The sequence below is a fragment of the Magallana gigas genome, chromosome 4 (genome assembly GCF_963853765.1).
Source record: "Magallana gigas chromosome 4, xbMagGiga1.1, whole genome shotgun sequence".
NCBI lineage: Eukaryota > Metazoa > Mollusca > Bivalvia > Ostreida > Ostreidae > Magallana > Magallana gigas.
Window position 1 is genome coordinate 37278857 of NC_088856.1, and position 19464 is coordinate 37298320.

Consider the following 19464-nt stretch of genomic DNA (forward strand, 5'->3'; position numbering starts at 1 on the left):
AAATTATTTCATACTTTTGTACTTTCTTTTCTGTTTATGAATTGTTATAGCAAAATTCAAAAACAAGGTATGAATTGAAAGACTCAAAAATCAATTTGAGCACCAGTTATATATATATATTTTTCAACTCATCCACATTAATCTACAACTATATTATATATGCCAAGAACACAATATTGCAGTTAAGTTGTACTTTATTTTAAAACTGTATCAAACAAATATATAAAAACATTTTAAATATTGGACAAAAAGACTAAACATTTTCAATATAAAACACACCAAATTCGCTATATTACATGACCATCACAGACCAAAATTATAAGCACTTGATGTTCTACGACATGGAATGAATATTCATATGCAGTTTGAGTTCGTATGCATTCGAAACGCACTTTCCACAGACGGAGCATGCGTAGACTTTGTCTTTAGAATGCGTTCTTCGAACATGGCTGTCGTGGGCTGCATGGGAAGCAAAAGCCTTTCCGCAGTGTCTGCACTGAAAAACGTAGGATGCAATGTTATTGCATTGATATTGAATGTTATATGTTTCTTAAACTATTTAATGTTAATTGTTTTAAACACGTGCACTTTGCTTTTCATTTCACAAAATATATAATTCAGTATAATCAAAACAGTTCATAAGGTAAAAGAAATTAATAGGACAGCTTATAATTATAGATCCTTTCTTTACAAAATAATATTTAAAATCTTCGACACATCATCCCATGAAGATTTGTAAGTAATATTGAAACAGCTCGCTCTCTCTCTCTCTCTCTCTCTCTCTCTCTCTCTCTACCTTAAAAGGCTTCTCGCCTGAATGCTGTCGAATGTGGGTACGAAGAATACTTGAAGCTGTGAATGCCTTGTTACAGTAGACACATTTATAAGGTCTCTCTCCACTGTGTACCTGTAGTGATGTATCAAATAATGAGAATTTCATAATAATGAATTTTAAATAAAGCAGTTATTTTTCTATTTTGTAAAAAAAAAAATGACCATGGCGATCATTATTATACATCATTTCTGTTGTTTTTAAAAAAAAATTTTGAACCATGCATGCTTTTACAATAAAATTATTTTAAAATGTTGACACAGCAGTTTGGAAAACCTGCTGTACGATGTACGTTGATGTTACTTTTCAGAATGATAAATAATTGTTTATTCAAAGTGATGAACAATATTAAATTGGTAATTGTTAAGAACTTTATGTATATCATTTTTGTATTCAATTTTAATGTCAATTTGTTATTTTATGGAGTTGGCCATGATTTATGTTTTGAAAAATGTAAATTCCTATTTTCCATATACTATAACTGTCTTTTTAAAACCGTTCGAAAATTTCGCTGTTTTTGAAAAAAATTGAATCGTATAAAAAAGGAGAACATTATTTCGTCTACTTGAAATTCTGTTCATAAATCCTAGATCTAATGAAAATAAAACAGAATACGATTGTGTTAAAATGGTATAAAAGAAGAAAAAAAAATATGAAACTATTCTGTAAACAATTTTTTTGTGTTCCTCAAATTACCTTTCTGAGGAATCTGTTTTTATAATCTTTAGATATACGATAAAGTTACGTTTCATAGGTATAATATTGCATAAGTTATATTTTATGGTACAATTAAATATGAATGTAAATCATCGTTATAAATTACATAAAATGAATTAGAAAATGAATTGAATTGTTTAAATTTGTTTCATTGATACATAATACTTTCCAATATTGCACAATCATTATTATTATTATTATTAATATTATTTTTGGCTCGATGACAATTTGGATAAAATTATATAATTAATAAGGCATAGCATATCATAATCTTCAATATTTCTCAGAATTTAATTATTTATTTAAAGATTTGCTTTCTTGTAAAGAATACACTAACTGTATATGCTATTTTAACAGTAATTGCCGTCTAAAAAAATCTTAAAAACATTTAAACAATTATCTGTCCTTTTTTATTCAGTTACATAATTAAAAAAGTGGTTGTTTTGGTTATGTGGTAATGTTATCTGGTTAAAACTACATAATTATGTCGAGTTTTCTTAATATAACTGCTAATTGTTATTTCTGATTTTTGAAAAATGCTTTAAAAAAGGGAAAAAATTACAGAGCTGGTGATAACAATAAATCATGAACAAATATGGGGTCCCTGGGTCCAATTTTTATAACAACGGATTATTAAAATCTTCTGTAAGGTGTTTCAATTTCTTAAATACGTTTTTGTTTTAAAAGGATTTGAAAAGGAAGCGGAAAAATGGATAGCGGAAGACGTGCTCGAGGCCTTACATTGGCAGAAAATACTCATTAATTTCAAAAGGAATTTTAAGTGGCGCTTAGCAAGAAAGGAAACACTTAAAGTGTTAAAGAGAAGAATTCATTCATGCATTCTTTTTCCCCATTTTGCCTTTTCCTTAACAAGAGACAATATCTTCAGGTAAGTGACGAGAGGTTTGGTGAAATTTGAATTGCTCCCCGAAAATAAAAAGGTTCCCTTAACAATTCTTATTCAAATTAATTCATCTTATAAGAAGTTGAATTATGAATAGAAAATGTCACGAAAAAATGATAAAAATAACCTTGTTTTATCTTAAAAACGAAAATTACATCGCTAAAAATAAATGTGTTATTATGAATAGATAAAATATAAAATAATAAATTTCACGTTTCCTCTTTAAAACATTTTTTTTTACAAATCTAAAAAAAAGTGAAAATATTCAAAACTTGAATTGCGGAAATTTAATAGAAAAGATATTACATTATTTTATAATTGTGTAGATATGCATAATTATTGTGTTAATATATTTTTGTACTACAAAAGTACATTTATTTACTATACATGTAAATGCATTGTATATCTACGTCTTTGAATATGTTTCAACTGATTTTGACATTATAATAATATATCGGTTCATGGTTTGATAAATATACATGTTTTGGAAATGTTGAAGTACGTGTATGCGAAACGTATTTCTATCATATAATCATCGGCATTTATATATACAATGTATACCTCCTTTTCGTTTTTATTGATATTATATATTTCATATTGTTAATTGTAACATTTGTGCATATGTGATCCAACCCCATGCATGATTTAGGTCGTTACATCTTGGTTTTTTGGCGGTGGCAGCCGAGTGGTAACCCCGATATCATGACCGCGGCCAGTGGCGCCAAAAATATAGAGTCATGTTGTTCTTGGTGTCTTTGATATTGAATTTCTATATAAACCTCTTTTTCGTATTTATATTTGTTTTACTTTTCATACGCAGGTCTCATTTACGATATTTAATAACCAAATCAAAAAGTTCAAAAATTAATTGATGGATGGATTTTAATTTCCGGTTTATGATATTTTTTCCCTTCATAAATAAATTATGATTACTGATATAAATCGATAAAAAAAACCTTACCCTCATGTGCTTGTTCAGACTAGAGGACTGGCTGAAACTTTTCCCGCAGACGATACACTTGTGTGGCCTGTGCTTCTCGTGTACATGTAAAATATGAATTCTTAACCGATCCTTCTTTTCAAAAGACCTGAAAAAAAATTAATTTTATCAAAAGGAATACTAGATTAAAAAGTTTTTCTTCAAACTGTTGAATTATGCCATAACTGTTAATTTATTCGAAAGACAAATGAGTGATATATGTGTATAGACTTTTGACAAAAATAAGGGGCGTTCATAAATTGTACTCTTCTATTCCTATATAGTAGAACTTTCGTATCTACCATGTCGTCCTAAAAGAGGAAATATTTTTTAGGATTCGGGTTTTTTTTTACGTGTAATAGCGTAAGATTTAAAAATGCATTTCCGATTTTACTCTGCTGTTTTATCACAGGAATAAGGAAAAAGAACCAGTCTGAGACCAAAAAAAATAAATAAAAAATCCATGTACATTTATCTGGACGATCATCATTTTGATATGTACTTTGGATAGTGTTTAAAGAGTGTTTCTATAAAGTACTAAAACACATTTCGTCATTGGATTTTACGTCTGAAAAGTGTAAGCATGATTATGAAAGATACTTCAAAAAAAAAAAAATGAAATAAAGGTTTGAAAATTATTTCATGTATTTGTTTTTTTTTTATGCACCCCTGACAAAACTTTCAATTCTTAGTCTGCTCTTTAATAAAAAATTGTACGATATTCAGTAAAGTTCATCGACATGAGCTCAAAAGCTACTAGACTAATAGGAATATAACCTGGTTTGGGGTATTTTCGACTTATTAATATAACCGAGAAACGATTAATCGGTTTATGAAAAGCTAAACTATAACTTCAAAATATATATTTTGTACATGTAAAGCCATCTGCCATCGTTGTTATACACTAATACTTTAAATTTAGCTATGTAGTCTCGTCAAACTTTATTCATATTGTTCAACTATATATACGAAAAATGCTAATCCTACATTTTTGAAACAGTAAGTATTGTGTATTCAAACAAGATTTGGCATGCATTGCTGTGCTTTTACGATTGGATAAAATGTCATCTAATATATTCAACACTTTCCACGGATTTTTACAAACTGCATAAACTAATAAAATAATATAAATTATGCAAATCTTGTTTATTCTCCGTTTATGAAAATTAACCGAATATTATTATTGCTGAAAATACAGAAATTAAATTGGATTTGTTTTAACACCTTGTTTTGAAACGTTTAAAAAGATTTGCATTTAAAGTGGTCTATAACTCCACGCACCTGCTACAGAGATGGCAGGGGAACTTTCGGTCCCCTTGGTCCACACAGCGCGTGTATTTCAGGTGCTTGTCCCTATAGTACTTGTAGGCAAACACCTTGCCACACCTTTCACATTGGTAACCCTCCCCCGTGGCTGTTGAAAGAAAAAAGAAAATCAAACTCATAACTTAAAAAAATGTTATATAATTTATATCAAGATGTTAATAAGAAGCGCTGTAACATGTATTTGCGTTTGTGATCCGAACAGGCAGTATAATACCATATCCCGAAACGTTGTTTTTAAATATGTTTTATCCAAATTTGAAGCATTTTAAATGTCGTTTTACAGAGACTACGGGTATTCTACCGAAAATATTTCATTGATCGTCAATAAACGGGTAAAATCAGAGCTTAAAAACTGGTATCCGTCATATTCCATTAAAAAATGCCAGTTGAAAGCAGCTCTTTTCACCGCCTTTATCTACATGTGAAAAATACGCCCAGGTATACACCATACATGTTTAAAGCCAAGCTGCATGTATTACATGTAATGTGAAACAGCATTAAAAGATTTCATATCTCTGTTTTTAGAAGTATGTAGGCTCCATTCGTTTACCACATCTTGAATTTCACAATGTCTGACATTGTGTCTCAGGAGCTCATAGTATTGTATAAGAAATCGAGCGACAGACTGATATCATGGTCGATGCAATTTTACCATATTAAGGAAAATAATCTTTAATTTTGCTCGATTAATTTGATCTATTACACATCAAATGCAATTTAATCTTACACTCAGACTCTTCCTGCGCCCCGCCGTCCGCCATTTCTTTTAGAGACACTGGCACTCCCATAAACTGTAGGTAGCAGTCACCGTACCAGACGAGGAGTTCCGTGCCATTTGGAATATCTTTGCATACTTCGTAGTAGATGTCTCCCTCGATCTGCACGGCAATCATGTTCTGTTCTTGTGCATACCTGGCACAGTTCACGAAGGACATCCAGCCGCCAGTAGTACCACGGCCATCGATGAAATGGCTGAGTTTTCCTTCTTCAAATATCTTTGTAAAAAATTGAATGATATTTTCAATCTACATGTATTTGAAATCATGCTTGCTGTATCTTAAGGGGGTGGATGGTCTGGCCATTTTTTAGACATCATTACATGTCATCTCATTTTGAACTTTGTATACAGATAGAGAAAAAGTTGTCAAATTTAAAATCTAAAATGTTTTGAATTTTTCTTCAATAAATAATAGACCAATCTCAACTTGGCGAAAGTTGTTTCCCTTTGCATGATAAATCGAAAGGACAGAAGGGAAGAAACTATTTGTCCCCTTCTTTATGTAACCAAATATTTGCATGACCTGTGATGAAATCTTTTTGAATTTAACTTATATATTCCTTCCATACGTTGGTCGCCCAATCCTATGGCAATCAAAATTCACAACGGAAACGGATTTTTTTTGTCAAACTTCTAAACTATAAATGCTTTTTAAAGAAATCGATGGAATTTCCCCAAGGATGGGGACCATGGGACATAACTTTTGTAATGTGTGGATTGTTCTATTGTGTTCATGGCTGATATAATATCTAGACCTTTATGGTTGAGATTAATTTGTTGACCATTCAGCACCTTTAAAATAATCGACGTAATACTAGTTATATGTGTGTGATAAAGATAATATCATGAGTGTAATTGTTAACTCATTTTACCATACCAGACGAATCACCTAAATTAATCTGAATAATTGTACACTGTAGTAAATACACGGATTAAACGATTTATGAAAGACTGTGTTGTAGTATTTCGAAGATGGATTTGTTTAGCGTACAATGTACATGTGGAGTGGGCAGTAAGAGACAATAATTATATGACTGAGGAATGTTAAAAGAGTAAAGGGATTGTGGTTCATCATTTAACATGCCATGATGTATTATAAAACAGAAGAAAAAATGTTGAGTTTGGAGAAAGAAGATTAATCTAAACACAAATAAAACCGCACATGAAGAGATCAACGGACAGATAGTAGGGGGCAATTTAAGGAGCTGTATTTGCTGACGGATTATTATCGTCCTTAATGGTAAACACGACCTGTTAGACTCAATTGCACGACTGTCTATAAATGTCTCTTTAACCACTTGAAAATTTGCAATCGGGCTCGTGATTACTTCAAGTCAAACACCGAAAACAAACATCCCGACCCCAATCCAAATAACGAGTTGTCACCGAAACAATTCGCGGATAAATGGTGTGTGCAGTATCGAATTATGCTATTTATTTTGACAATTCCCTACTTAGTTACACTTAATTCAAGCTCTTGAGATGTGCTTACGATTGGCAGTATTTAGAGTCGCTGGAAGAATGAACTTCTAGTGCTCCATAGTGAAAAACAAATAGGGAAATAGATTAAAGCAAACAATCCGCGAAAATAGCTGGTTTCCATCAAGTACTTGTGCAATATAGACAGATTTGTCAACACAGCAGGTGTTGTAAGTTACATGCGCTAGGACGTCGGGTTTCTTGAATTTCAAAAAATGGCAAACAAAACGAGCGATATACCCCCCCCCCCTTCTATTCTTCCCCTGTTCAAATCTAGATATCGTATTTCATGGTTCTTTAGACCAATGATCTAACAAAAAATAAAGACTTTGTCACGTAAAGGAGACAGTAGTCATAGTAAGAAAATTACAGGGAAGCAGACACTTGTAGTAACTCAATTTCAAAAGACGTTTTATACCCCCAGGATATAAAAAATTCGGGGGCAAAATGTCGGACCCTTTGTCTGCCAAAATTCTATTTTTCTTAAAACTTAAGATGCGTATACTTGTTATTATGGGTTAATAAGTTTGGCACGCAATTTCTTATTGTTAACGCATTTTCAAAATTCAGATATCTTAGACGAGGTGGGAGGGAGGGGGGGGGGGGTTATAGAATTTTGCGTATTACAAAAACAAAATTTTGTTTCCTTTTTATTTTTATATCTACACTGATTTTAAAGAAAATGATGCTTCGTTAGGAAAATTGCTCATTTTGAGTCGAAAATTTGTCCTACTGGAAGAAATTTAAAACAAACGAAAAGTAAATCACTAATTGTGTTATAATGGCATTGTTTATGTATTAAAGTAGTCTATAATATTATATTGATTTTACCTCCCACATGAAAGAGTTGTCGTCGTTAGTTTTAATTTCGCTCGTATTGACGACTTTTCCTTTGAACGGGCCAAATCGAGTCCCTCGGCTCAGAACTGTTTTTGCACAGAACACTCCGTAATGGTGAACTCCAGCATACGCAGTTTGTATCAACACCAAACCTGTAAATATATAGATCTCAGGTATACAGTAATAGGACTCAACATTCATTGTACATTTGTACCTGCCTCTCAATTACAAACCTTAAAGAAGGCTTGGGGTCAACATTAAGATTACAAATACGGTATCTTTGGTCATAATATTAAATTAAATATATAAGATATCTTAATATACTTTGGCTTAAAAATTTAATATTTTGCTTTTTTCTATTCATACACAGTACATGTACATGTACTTGTACAAATCTCTTCGTCTCAATAAAATTAATATCAACTAAAAGAAAAGGGTCGCAACGTTCATCCCACCCGCTTTTCAAGCATATGCATTAAAACAATATCATTATTTCATACGATCTTAATTGCCTAAAGTTTTAAAAAATCATAGATTGAACACGTTCAATTCTCAGTAAATTTCTATTCTGTGCTTTAAAGGTGCTCAACTTCGCTAATTTATTTCTATCAATATACCGGTATAAGTATTGATTACGATTTGGGTATTGGCTATATTTACCCTCGGGAATTCCCAGGCCGCTGACGTCAATGACTTTATTGGATGGCTGGGGTGTTCCTTTATCACTCGGTGCTTTCTTGTCTGGAGAAAATCCCTCCCGGGATAATATTTTATCAATTCCTGTAACAAAAAAAAAAAATACAGATATCCAGATTTAAATTTCTATTCATTATATGACCAGTAATACAAATACATATATACGAGGAAGTTACACGTTTATACCTTGCCGCTCTCCTTTTTTTTAAATTATCAATTTAAAAAAAATTTTTTTTTGGTAAAATGTAATATCTTTTTAAAGCTAAATCTGAGGTTGTATGTTTTGTTTTGTTTTGTTTTTTATCACAAAATATAAATTCATAAGCAACTAAAAATAATGCACATTCTATTAATAAGACGTGTTTTCAACAAAATGTATGTTATCAGACGCAAAATGAGGATTTATTTTCCGCAAATGTATATCATATCTCGCCACCTGGTATTATCATTAAATACAATTCTATTAATTTTTCGCTTAGATGATGAATGCGTAATTAAACAAATGAAAATTTCTATTGATCAAAGTTAGAAATAAATAATTAGACGTAGAAAAGTTCGTGTATACTTATTTTCTCAGTCTTTGTAGTGTTACCAAAGCGGTGTCAATGAATTATTTTTAGTTTACGCGAGAGATAGAACAGATGGTCCAAATGGATTATGAGAAGGAAGGTTAGGTGACAGAACGCCCACAAAATTTATTTTCTCTATTCCAAAGCTTAATATCGGTCAAATGGTGTGTAACACCACAACCGAGGACAATGTTTAGATAACCATAGTTAGTAAAAGGAGTGAAACGATGGAGAAATGGAGAGAAAGAGAGATAGAGAGAGAGAGATTGACGGAGGGGGCAGCCAATTTTACATAAAAAAAACATGTTTTTGAATAAGATTCTTCAAAAGAAAATGTATATATCAAACCCCAAATGATGTTAAGAATATCACGCTGATTTTGTATTTAAAAAAAAAATGTTGAGAGAGAGAGAATGAGAGAGAGAGAGAGATGTGGTACAATGGCTTTGGGGTTCGGACAATATTTATACTTGAAGATGTCTTGATACTAGCTAGTACCTCCTGATTAACTTAACATTAAGTTAGCGGGACTCTCTAGCGGTGATTGTCATTTGCATGAAATCCAATTTTTGTTAAAATTATGATTAAATCTTGTCTTTAGGGAGGGCGGTATCTCTCCTGGATGTCGGAATGTTTGAACTTTTGGGAAGTTGCGAAGTGATCTTCCATATTAATAGGATATCGTAAATTAAATCTCGTCGCTCTTCAGAATAGAAGATAGAAAATGATCAAATTCGCCGAAGACGCGCATGTGCTAAATTTCGCCGCTTGCGCCCTCTTGAGTGTCCACTTTTGCATCTTTATTTGGACAAGTGTAAACACGAGGCGCGTAGAATATTCGAGTTAGGGCCACGGGGGAGGGAAATTGATTTCCTAATGAACTCTCGCGAGAGTTTGTCGTGCGATTGCTGTCTGATTAGCAAACTCGTTTGATTTAATTCGATATTATAACAAGACTTTGGTTCTAACGTATGTAAAAACGGCATCATTCTCTAGCCATTTTTCTGTCTTTTTTTTTACTCTGCATATTTTATTTCTGTCTTTTAATCAATTTCGATTCTTTAAAGTTTTCAAAAAATCTGCTAACCATTGGTACTAGGTTAATACAGGTTAATGATTCATTGCGGAGGAATTTAAATATATTGTAATGAGGGATAATGCACAATATAATCAAATGAAAACAGAAAGGGGCTACTTCATATTCAAACGTTAACAGTATTTTAAATCATATATGTATACTTCGGGCATACTAAATAAAAAGTTTTGACGAATGTCATCTGTAGTTTGTTGATTTAATCTTAATTAATAAGCATCACATTAAAAGTAATCTACAAAACTGAAAACACAATCCCCAATAATCTATCTTTCAGGGGGTCGAACTTTAATAAGAAAAAAACATGTCAACGTCTAAATCTTACAATAGCAGAATCGGCGCTCAGCGGAGTCTTAATGGAATGAAACCAAATGCGCAGTTCAAATATTGCCACATCGAAAATGAAATCAAAACAGGGCATTCAAAGCCACGCGTCCTTTGGCAAAACATTTTTGCGATTACATTGCGGAAAATGCGAAAGCGATGTATCTCGCTCTGCCGTTAATCCCCCGTTGTAAAAACACTGACTGTTTTAATTGGAATGTGTTAAAAATTTAGGTAAGGGTCTAATCTTTTCAAAAACGAGCGGTCAAACCCATCATAGATCACTATTTTATCCAATCATGATGCATTGTGACCGCGGTCTTAATCCAATCATGAACCTATAACCACCGGGTATTGTTATTTTACGGAATTAACCTGTAAAAATAACAAAACGAACACGACTCAAAAAGGTTAGTAAATGGTAATAAACTTAAAGCAGATAATCCAGAGAGTAATTGATTATTTCTTTTCAGAAGAAATCTTTAATAATCCGGCTTAGTTAAATTACAAGTTAATCATATAACCTTTCTTGTAGACTAGGGGAAATATGTCACCCCTCAACAAATACCGAGCCATTGACAGGGTATAGTGTTTGCTTTCGGGACTCTATTGTCTGCCCATTGTTAACATGTTGTTCCACGATGAATAATTCACTTGGAATTATAGAGCATTTAGATCCTTGTTTTTCGAAAATACCAGAATAAACTTGTTTTTTCACGAATTTTGAAGCTTCTACCGATTTTTAATATTTGAATCCTAGCAATAATTGTTTTATTCAAATTTATCATGTATGGATCGGAAATTGTAAAATTATTTAAGGGGGGGGGGTTATTACGGAAAAAAATTTAGGCAATTATATTTATAAATATAGTTTAGATATATAGCAATTCCTTGTTTTTTCTGTATTTTAAGGGTGAAGTTGGAGTGTGAATTTTTAAAAAAGAATCTTTATTTTTATTAATCTTTATTATCTATAATCTTTATTTAAATGCGTTGGCTGTAAAACAGCATATAGAAAAAATACACTGTATAAATTGGGCAAACATTTTAATTTCATATTAGATTCAAACACTGCCAAAAATTAAAAAAAAAATTATACAGATTCATCAATTATGATTTAATATACAGTATCTTCCCCCAATGAAGTACATGTACATGTACTTGCATAAACTAATAGGATTAAAAAATGCTTGGCGTACATCTGTTCTATTTTTTTTCACAAGCCAACCAACATTGCAACCAATACATGCAAGTTTACTGTATGGTTCGAGGATATTATCTATAGCAATTTAATTCTAATATTTGAACCGATTGTTCCTTCAACAGAGTATGCAGTAAATCTGCATGTAAAAAAAATAATCTTAAAGCTTCTTTCAAAATTTAAATTTTCACATCCTTTTTCAGGAATAATGAAAAAAAAACGACCAGACACCATTTCTGCGAGAAATAGATACTGCGTTTTCCCACGGAAAACGGGTAGGATTTTAAGTGAAATTAGCCGATAAAGATGTCAATGTTTTCTTACCAAACATTTCGAATACACTATCGACGCACATCAGCTGTCTAAGTATTGTTGGGACACACGGTGAATCTGCCTCAGGGAGACCTCCTTTGCCCAATGTTATTTATTGCATCCTTTGGGACCTCGACTCGTCTTCGTTTCTCACGAATCGTACATTTTTTTTTCTTTTTTGAATAAAAAGGAGAGGGGGTGTACGCACAATCACTAATACACATACTCTCACCATAAAAACCGGGATACATATTCATGATTTTATTATATGTTAAAAGAAAATCTATCGAAAAAAAGGGGGGTGGTCATCTGCAATAATGGGAATTGGTTTTTTTATTAATCGTAAAACTATTTACTTTTATTGAATGATTACTTTATAATTTGAGTATACACCGCAGGGGTTTTTAAGCAGACCGTTGATACACGAATTTGAAGTTCATAGTCAACAAGCTTTCCGACGAGATGTATTTTAAAACATTTCCCCTGTCAACTCATGTTTACAATTGCGTATTTGAAAATTGATATCTTCTCTAATTTTTTCCGTCTCTGATAAAAAAAAACAAACCTCTACAATACTTGAATGTTGCATGATTTATGATAAAATATGTGCTGTTTGATTATGTAGCCAATTGCATTTGGAAATTGGAATTATTTTTTTTTTAAGACAATAACAAGTTATTAAGATTATTAAGTTAAGCTTATGCAGGTATGGTAAAAAAAATGAGAATATTTTTCTAATAAAGTTTACAACTGAAAATTTGCTCTACTTTTTTCAGAAACAGTAATTCTTTAAGATACCGGAATTGACTTCTTTTTTTTTTAAATTCTTTAGCGCTTTCTGTTTGCTCTAATTTTTAATTATGTGCATTCATCTGCAATCTTTAGCATATGAATTGAGATAAATAAATTATGATTTATTTATCAATTTACTGTTTTGTCAGCAATGCACACTGCGATGATTTTAATCAGATAAAGTTCATTGAACTGTTTGTTACAATTTATGTATGGAAATATATATATATATATTTTAGAATACTTTCTTTTATCTATAATTCCTTATTAATGAAAAAATATGTAATATACAAATAAACTTCATAAGAATTCTCGATATCTTTATAATTAAACGATAATGAATGCTAGAATACAAAACGCAACATCTTTTTAGATTTTTTTACGTAAAAAATAATTGCCGTTTCAATATTATACGCATGCGTTCTTTCGCGTACAAATACGTTTCTTTTGAAACTGTTTTTAACAAACCTAAGGTTAAATTTTGACATATCCATGTATTTGACATATAAACATGTATTTTCAAAAAACATAGGAAATACTCAAATATTGTTAAAACAGACTAATAGAAACCCCAAGTTAATGTTCCATTACTCTCTCTCTCTCTCTCTCTCTCTCTCTCTCTCTCTCTCTCTCTCTCTCTCTCTCTCTCTCTCTCTCTCTCTCTCTCCATTTATCTTTATCATATTGATATAAAAAGCGGAACTTTTTAAAGTTAGAATAGAAATGCAGAAACGAGTGTAGTTCTCTCGTCGCCTGAGAACCTGTTTATAATCCTTCTATAAATCACAGACAACAGAATTTAACACATCAAAATAAAAATAAAATTGAATCAGAAGTTAGTGAATATGAAATGGTATATCTATACTTACCATGAGAAAGGTCCCCTATTCTTAAATTTGAAATAGCATGTCCGTTGCATCTCTTATCTCGATTCTTGGTATAACCATACAGAACACTGTCCACGTCCGCTTGAGAAAAGTTGAAGGTTGGAACCCCCACTGGTGGCGCCATTCGATTGGGGTACGGGGGAGTGAGCAATGGGGAGGGAGCTGTCGACGCAGGGACCGGCGGGTGATGCTGTGGCCCAAGAAACATGGGCGCCGAGAAAGGAAATCCATGTCCACCGACCGTAAATCTCTCTACGGGGATTCTGTAAATTAAAGAAAAAATTAAAACATGATTAAAAAAAGCTAAATAATAAAGATGTTTATCAAAATGTCCTTTCATCGTATTTCTTATGCATTTAGGAAATACACTTTTTTAACCAAATAATTTTTGCATAGTCGTGTAAAAGATTAGAAAAAATGCATATCTCTCTCAATCTTCCATCTTTCCCTCTCTTCCAATCTCTCTCTCTCTCTCTCTCTCTCTCTCTCTCTCTCTCTCTCTCTCTCTCTCTCTCTCTCTCTCTCTCTCTCTCTCACACACACACACAATTCACCAAAGTATTGTATTTCGAGGGATCTTCTAATTCTAATTTTCTCCCAATTTTCTTAGGAAACCTTATTAATTAAAAATTAACAATTTTTCTTATTCTTTTTAATGTTTTTTTTAATTTTTTCATTAAATTTTTTTTTTTTTTTGCTTATTACAAATTATATTAATGATCATATAATGAGTCAATAGCTTTTTGAATTAACTTACCCATGGAAATGAGCATTCGCGAACCTTTGGGCGAAAAATGGAAACAAACTTTGCCGAATTTGGTCCATATCTAACCCCACTGTCTCTCTCTCTTAGTACCCCTCACAATACAAATACTAATACATGTCTCGCTCTCGTAATTTTATTCCTAATCGACGTTTCTACGAGCCTGCGCAAATACCAGAAAAAAAAGAGAGAGAGACATTCCGAAATCCAAGATGTTTACTTACAAATCTTGCTTCGGGTGCGGATTAAGTGGCAAGTTATTTCAAATTAGGGCACATGAACATATGAAAAACAAATAAAGGGGCGGGTTAGGAGATCGCGGGCCTTTTTTTGGGGCGGTGCATATTGTAACGCGTTAGTGCTCAAAGTCAACACATCCTATTGGGACCATTGTACCGTTAGACAAAGGGACTGAGGCGTCTCCATCTTAAGAAAGCTGTCAGGGGTAGAGCAAGAGGGTGCGTGACGGGGGAGATAAAGCGCGATAATTAGATACCGTAATAATTGTCGGAATTTCGCATTCCAAATATGGAAGTACAAACATTGCGCATTATTTTGATAAAGAGTTTAATTTGACGGGTATTCTAAACAGCGGCTCTGTCTAATCAAAGATGTATATATCAACAGGCCTCAGGATCATAAAGTATTTTTGGACTGAGACTAGATTTCAATCATTCGTAAATTCAAAATATCAATGGGTACAAAGTTTGACTAAAACCTTAAAATTTCATGATCCTAGGGCCAGGTTTTTATTGTCTTCGCTTGTCACTGTTTTAAAAGAAAAGATACATTAATTTTGAGATTATGTCGATTTTTTGAAAAAAAATAATCTTAAAAAATAAAAAGACTTACAAATGTATTTCGTTTCCCCCCTCATTGCGGTGTTTAAACAGGAACGTACAATGTAGCATCGTTTTTTTAGGTTTTTTTTGGGGGGGGGGCAAACTTATTTGATAAAAAAAAAAAAAAAAATCTCTACAAAATTTAATGTTTGGGGAGGGAGGGGTAGTAAGTACAGCAGCTTAAAATAACGGGGAATATCTGTCGTGAGAAAAAGGGTTTTGGCTCACACACCCTCCCCATGCTACGTAAGGCGTAGCGCAATATTTGTTAGAGCGTCTGCCTTTGGTCTGCAAGTCAACATGTTTTGGGGATATTTTGTCATTGTAATTTTAAAATCTTAAAAATGCGATTCTGTTTATCAAAAAAGTGTTTAACTTTAATTACATTTTAAAAAATGATAAATTAAACTCTCGTTCTTAATGAAATCTAAAAGCGTCTTATGAAAACCATATTCAATATATTTGTTAATTTTGATCATTATAATTTATAGCAATAATTTGAAGAAAAAATACAAAAAAAAGAAAAAAATTATTAAATAAAAATTAAAACAAAAACAACCCAATGAAATACAGTAACAGAATGATAATTTTTGGAATTTGTTTAACATTTTCTATATTTTATTCATTCATTACATTTGCAATATAACATTTTAATTTGTTTTACAATTATATTATAACATTAGAATGGTCAAAATCTTACTCAAAGTAGTGATAAAAACTAATGACAATCTACTGCTTGTTAATTCTATTTTTGGAATTCATAATTTTGAGCTTTTAATTAGAGAATTAAAACATTCAAGGTCTCAGTGATGTACTTCAAAGAATCGTTTTGTCAATCACATAACATATCTTTATCGAAACAACTTTGACGGCGATTTCAAATCTTTGATGAGCAGACAATGAGTTAATTATCAGAGACGTTAATTAATAAACTGACGAAGTTAATAAAGTGATGTTATAATTCAATTTCAATGCGATTGTCGTGAAATGTTTATAATTCAATGAAATAAATCAAAAATTTATACAATCTTATGGATATTTTGAAGACGCCGATTCCATGACATTGACGAAATATAGATATGCAGACAATGACATCTTTCTATATCGGTAACTGTCCGATTTTAATTAGCCTGTATACATTGCGTAATTCACTTAAGACAACACTCGAATTAAAAAAAAAATTAAGAAAAAGATATACTAGGGTAGTACTAGAAATAAATGTGTCTTGTTTGTCATATGTATAGACATTTTACGAAAAATCTCTTTTGTTGATCCTTGCTTTCAACAAATTAAACTAAAATGCTTTAAATTCTTTTAATTTCTTTTTATTTTAGGCACAAATAAATATGCTTGAATTAATAGGAATACCAAAAACTAAAACTAAAAAAAAAAAAAATAGAACGAATTTTATAGAGAGAAAATAGTTTCATCGCGGAGAGAAAGAAAAAACCCAGAAAGAACAAGTCAGAAGGAAAGAATAACAGAAGGAAAGAATGAAAGAAATGACAAAAAAATTACCTTAGGGCATTACAGGTCATTCCGGCAATGAAGACCCACAAGGTCGGAATGACAGTGATTTAAACAGATTTAATTTTTTTTTAAACAGAATTTAAAACTAGGTTATTTAGTTGTCTTAAAACACCGCCAACAAAGGCAAAGGTTACTACTCAACGTGACTCATATCAAAATATTAGTAAATAAACTAGAATATCTACAGGCTTAGTACCCTAATATTTTTCTACATAGAATACCTACAGAGATTGTTGATCTTGGGTTTAAAAACTCTAAATAACTACACAAATGTACTTCAAACGGTTCGCTCGGCCCGCCGAGCATTCCGAAGATTTACAGGGTATGGTTCTGACTATTACCACATCGGCGCTAATAAGTCAATGGTTAGGCCACTAATATTTCGCGTGGTGTTTGGGGGATAGTTCTTATTCAAAAGTCAATATTTTTATGTAATTCTGAGTCAATACATAAAATTACCGCATCCGATAACACAATTCAACCATGATAATTATTTAATGGTTTATAAGATCAAAAGAAATTTTTAGAATAAGGGATATTTTTTTTTTGCCTGTGCGGTAAGTATTTTTTTTTTAACTCTTTCAAATCACCACAGCTGTGCCTTTTATGAGCATGGATGCATGGCTGAATAATTAAGAATTAGTAATGCGTGTATTAAATCTATTGATGTGGAAGTGTCAGTCTTACAATGCAATGTTAAATGCAGAGAATGGGAAGAGGAAAATATAATTTAAGGAACCTGGAAAGTCTACATGTCATACATTGTACGTGTACATCAACCAAATTTGAAATATTTGATTTTTTGCCATAAATAAGAAAAAAACCCAAATATTTTCCTATTTCTTATTCTGAGTTCTTCTTCATACAATGTAAGGAGATACATTCAAATAGAATGTAATTTTTTCTGCAAAAATTTGTATTTTTTTTTCTCTCTCTCTCTCTTTTAATATATCTTTAAATATGCAAATTGTGTAAAAAAAAATTCCACATGAAAAAACCTGAAAAATGTCATGCACAGATCAGAAGGGGGGGGGGGGGGGGGGGGGGTGGTCGGCACCCCTTGAAAATTTTAATAACAAATCAATTTCAAATCAATTACCGATTATACGATACGATACTCGATACCCCCTCCAAACCCCAGCAGACAAAATATCTCTTGCGCACCCCTTCACGAAAGAAAACCCCACCATTCTGAATTCTGACATGACTTTCGATCAGAAAACGGCATAATTAATAACGATGTGGAATATAATTTTATTAATACTCGGGCACTCGGCACACTTCGGTCGATTTGTACCACATAATCGGAATCAGTCGTGATTTTCCGCATCATTGCTGTCTGTTCATGAGAAGTCCGTACGTGGTGTCATTGGAGCTACATGTATAAAGTTTCGACAAATAGTGAAATAATCACATTTACCCTCAGAAATATATACCGGTAAATGTAGACAACATTGAACGATGCGTTTGAAGGTGGATTTTGAAAAAAACCCTTAAGCTAATGGAATGCGTATTATATTTATTTACAGACGATGATTTGACAGTTTTGTTAATACCACATTCAGATTTGAGAGATAATAAAATGGAAACAATTCTTTGTACATTTATTATTTTAATAATTATGAAGATCTAAAATTCGGACTACACATGGTTTGAACATTTTTTTATTGTAATATATAAATATGATATACACTGGGTTTAAACACAAGTTCCCGCAATTTACTGTGTCTTTTTTTATATAGTGGTTCTCACACGAATACAAATACTTTACAATTGTCATAAAACTTCATATATCTATAGAATTAGAAAGGTATAGAAAAAACCCGAAAACACAATATAATACTTATGTAAATTTGCAAGTCCACACTTTTTTGCGCAGAAAAGATTTTTGTTAAATTTACATACAAAAACTTGAATGAATATGGAGTTGCCCCCCCCCCCCCTCCCCCCCACTTTTATGGGACCATGTAAAAATTGAATTGAAAATAAGGAAAGGAACAGTGAAATTGAAGTTAAAGGAATACGTTCTTACTCTTCAGGACCCCCCCTCCCCCCACGGATTAGGATTTTAAGGATTGCTGAAAGTAACGTTTTGTTTTTTTTTGCTTGTCAAGATTTTTTGGATGAGTCTGCCCCCCCCCCCCCCCCCCCCACACACACACTTTCAAAAACGATGCTATGTGCCTGCACCGTAAACAGCACTACACACATGTTATTTAAATTAAACCTTGAAAATGACCTTAATCGTGACCATGCCCCTTTAATATAAAGCTGTATACACGTAGTTATATTAATTTTACTTTGATCAGATGTCACTTTTGCATACATGAGGCAAGAACAGTAACTCTTGCATGCGTTTTGTCAAAAAAAAATCATCACTCGGCTTATTCCGTCAAGAACTTTTCTCAACTTGACGGAAAAGGCAGAGTGATGCTCCGATTTGCGTCTCGTTCTGAAAGGGAATCTAATGCAATTAAAAATTGTTTATAAGTCGATCGGCTGTCTTTCCTTATTTTAAATACGTAAACGTTTATTGATACCTTACATGCGCGGATCTAGAGGGGCAAAATGAAAATTTATTTAATGCGCGGATCTAGAGG

General features: G+C 32.2%; 1 protein-coding gene across 1 annotated transcript; it reads right to left on the reverse strand.

Annotated features, from left to right (window-relative positions):
- Nucleotides 1-200: 200 nt before the first annotated feature.
- LOC105337504 (PR domain zinc finger protein 14) lies at nt 201-14733 on the reverse strand. The gene is made up of 9 exons (XM_034449889.2): nt 14487-14733; nt 13712-13992; nt 8516-8635; nt 7847-8007; nt 5486-5753; nt 4714-4846; nt 3415-3541; nt 797-907; nt 201-496 (listed from the first exon to the last, which is right to left on the reverse strand). Exons 1-9 carry the CDS (start codon nt 14552-14554, stop codon nt 335-337), a joined length of 1431 nt encoding a protein of 476 aa, XP_034305780.2. The 5' UTR covers nt 14555-14733; the 3' UTR covers nt 201-334.
- Between the last annotated feature and the right edge of the window lie 4731 nt (nt 14734-19464).

Bases quoted from the DNA above. Each gene is read 5' to 3' on its own strand.
- LOC105337504 (XM_034449889.2), bottom strand. From the start codon at position 14,554: ATGGACCAAATTCGGCAAAGTTTGTTTCCATTTTTCGCCCAAAGGTTC. The intron at 8,636-13,711 runs GTAAGTATAGAT...TTTTTGTTACAG, and splicing joins AATAGGGGACCTTTCTCATG to GAATTGATAAAATATTATCC. The intron at 497-796 runs GTAGAGAGAGAG...TACGTTTTTCAG, and splicing joins CAGGCGAGAAGCCTTTTAAG to TGCAGACACTGCGGAAAGGC.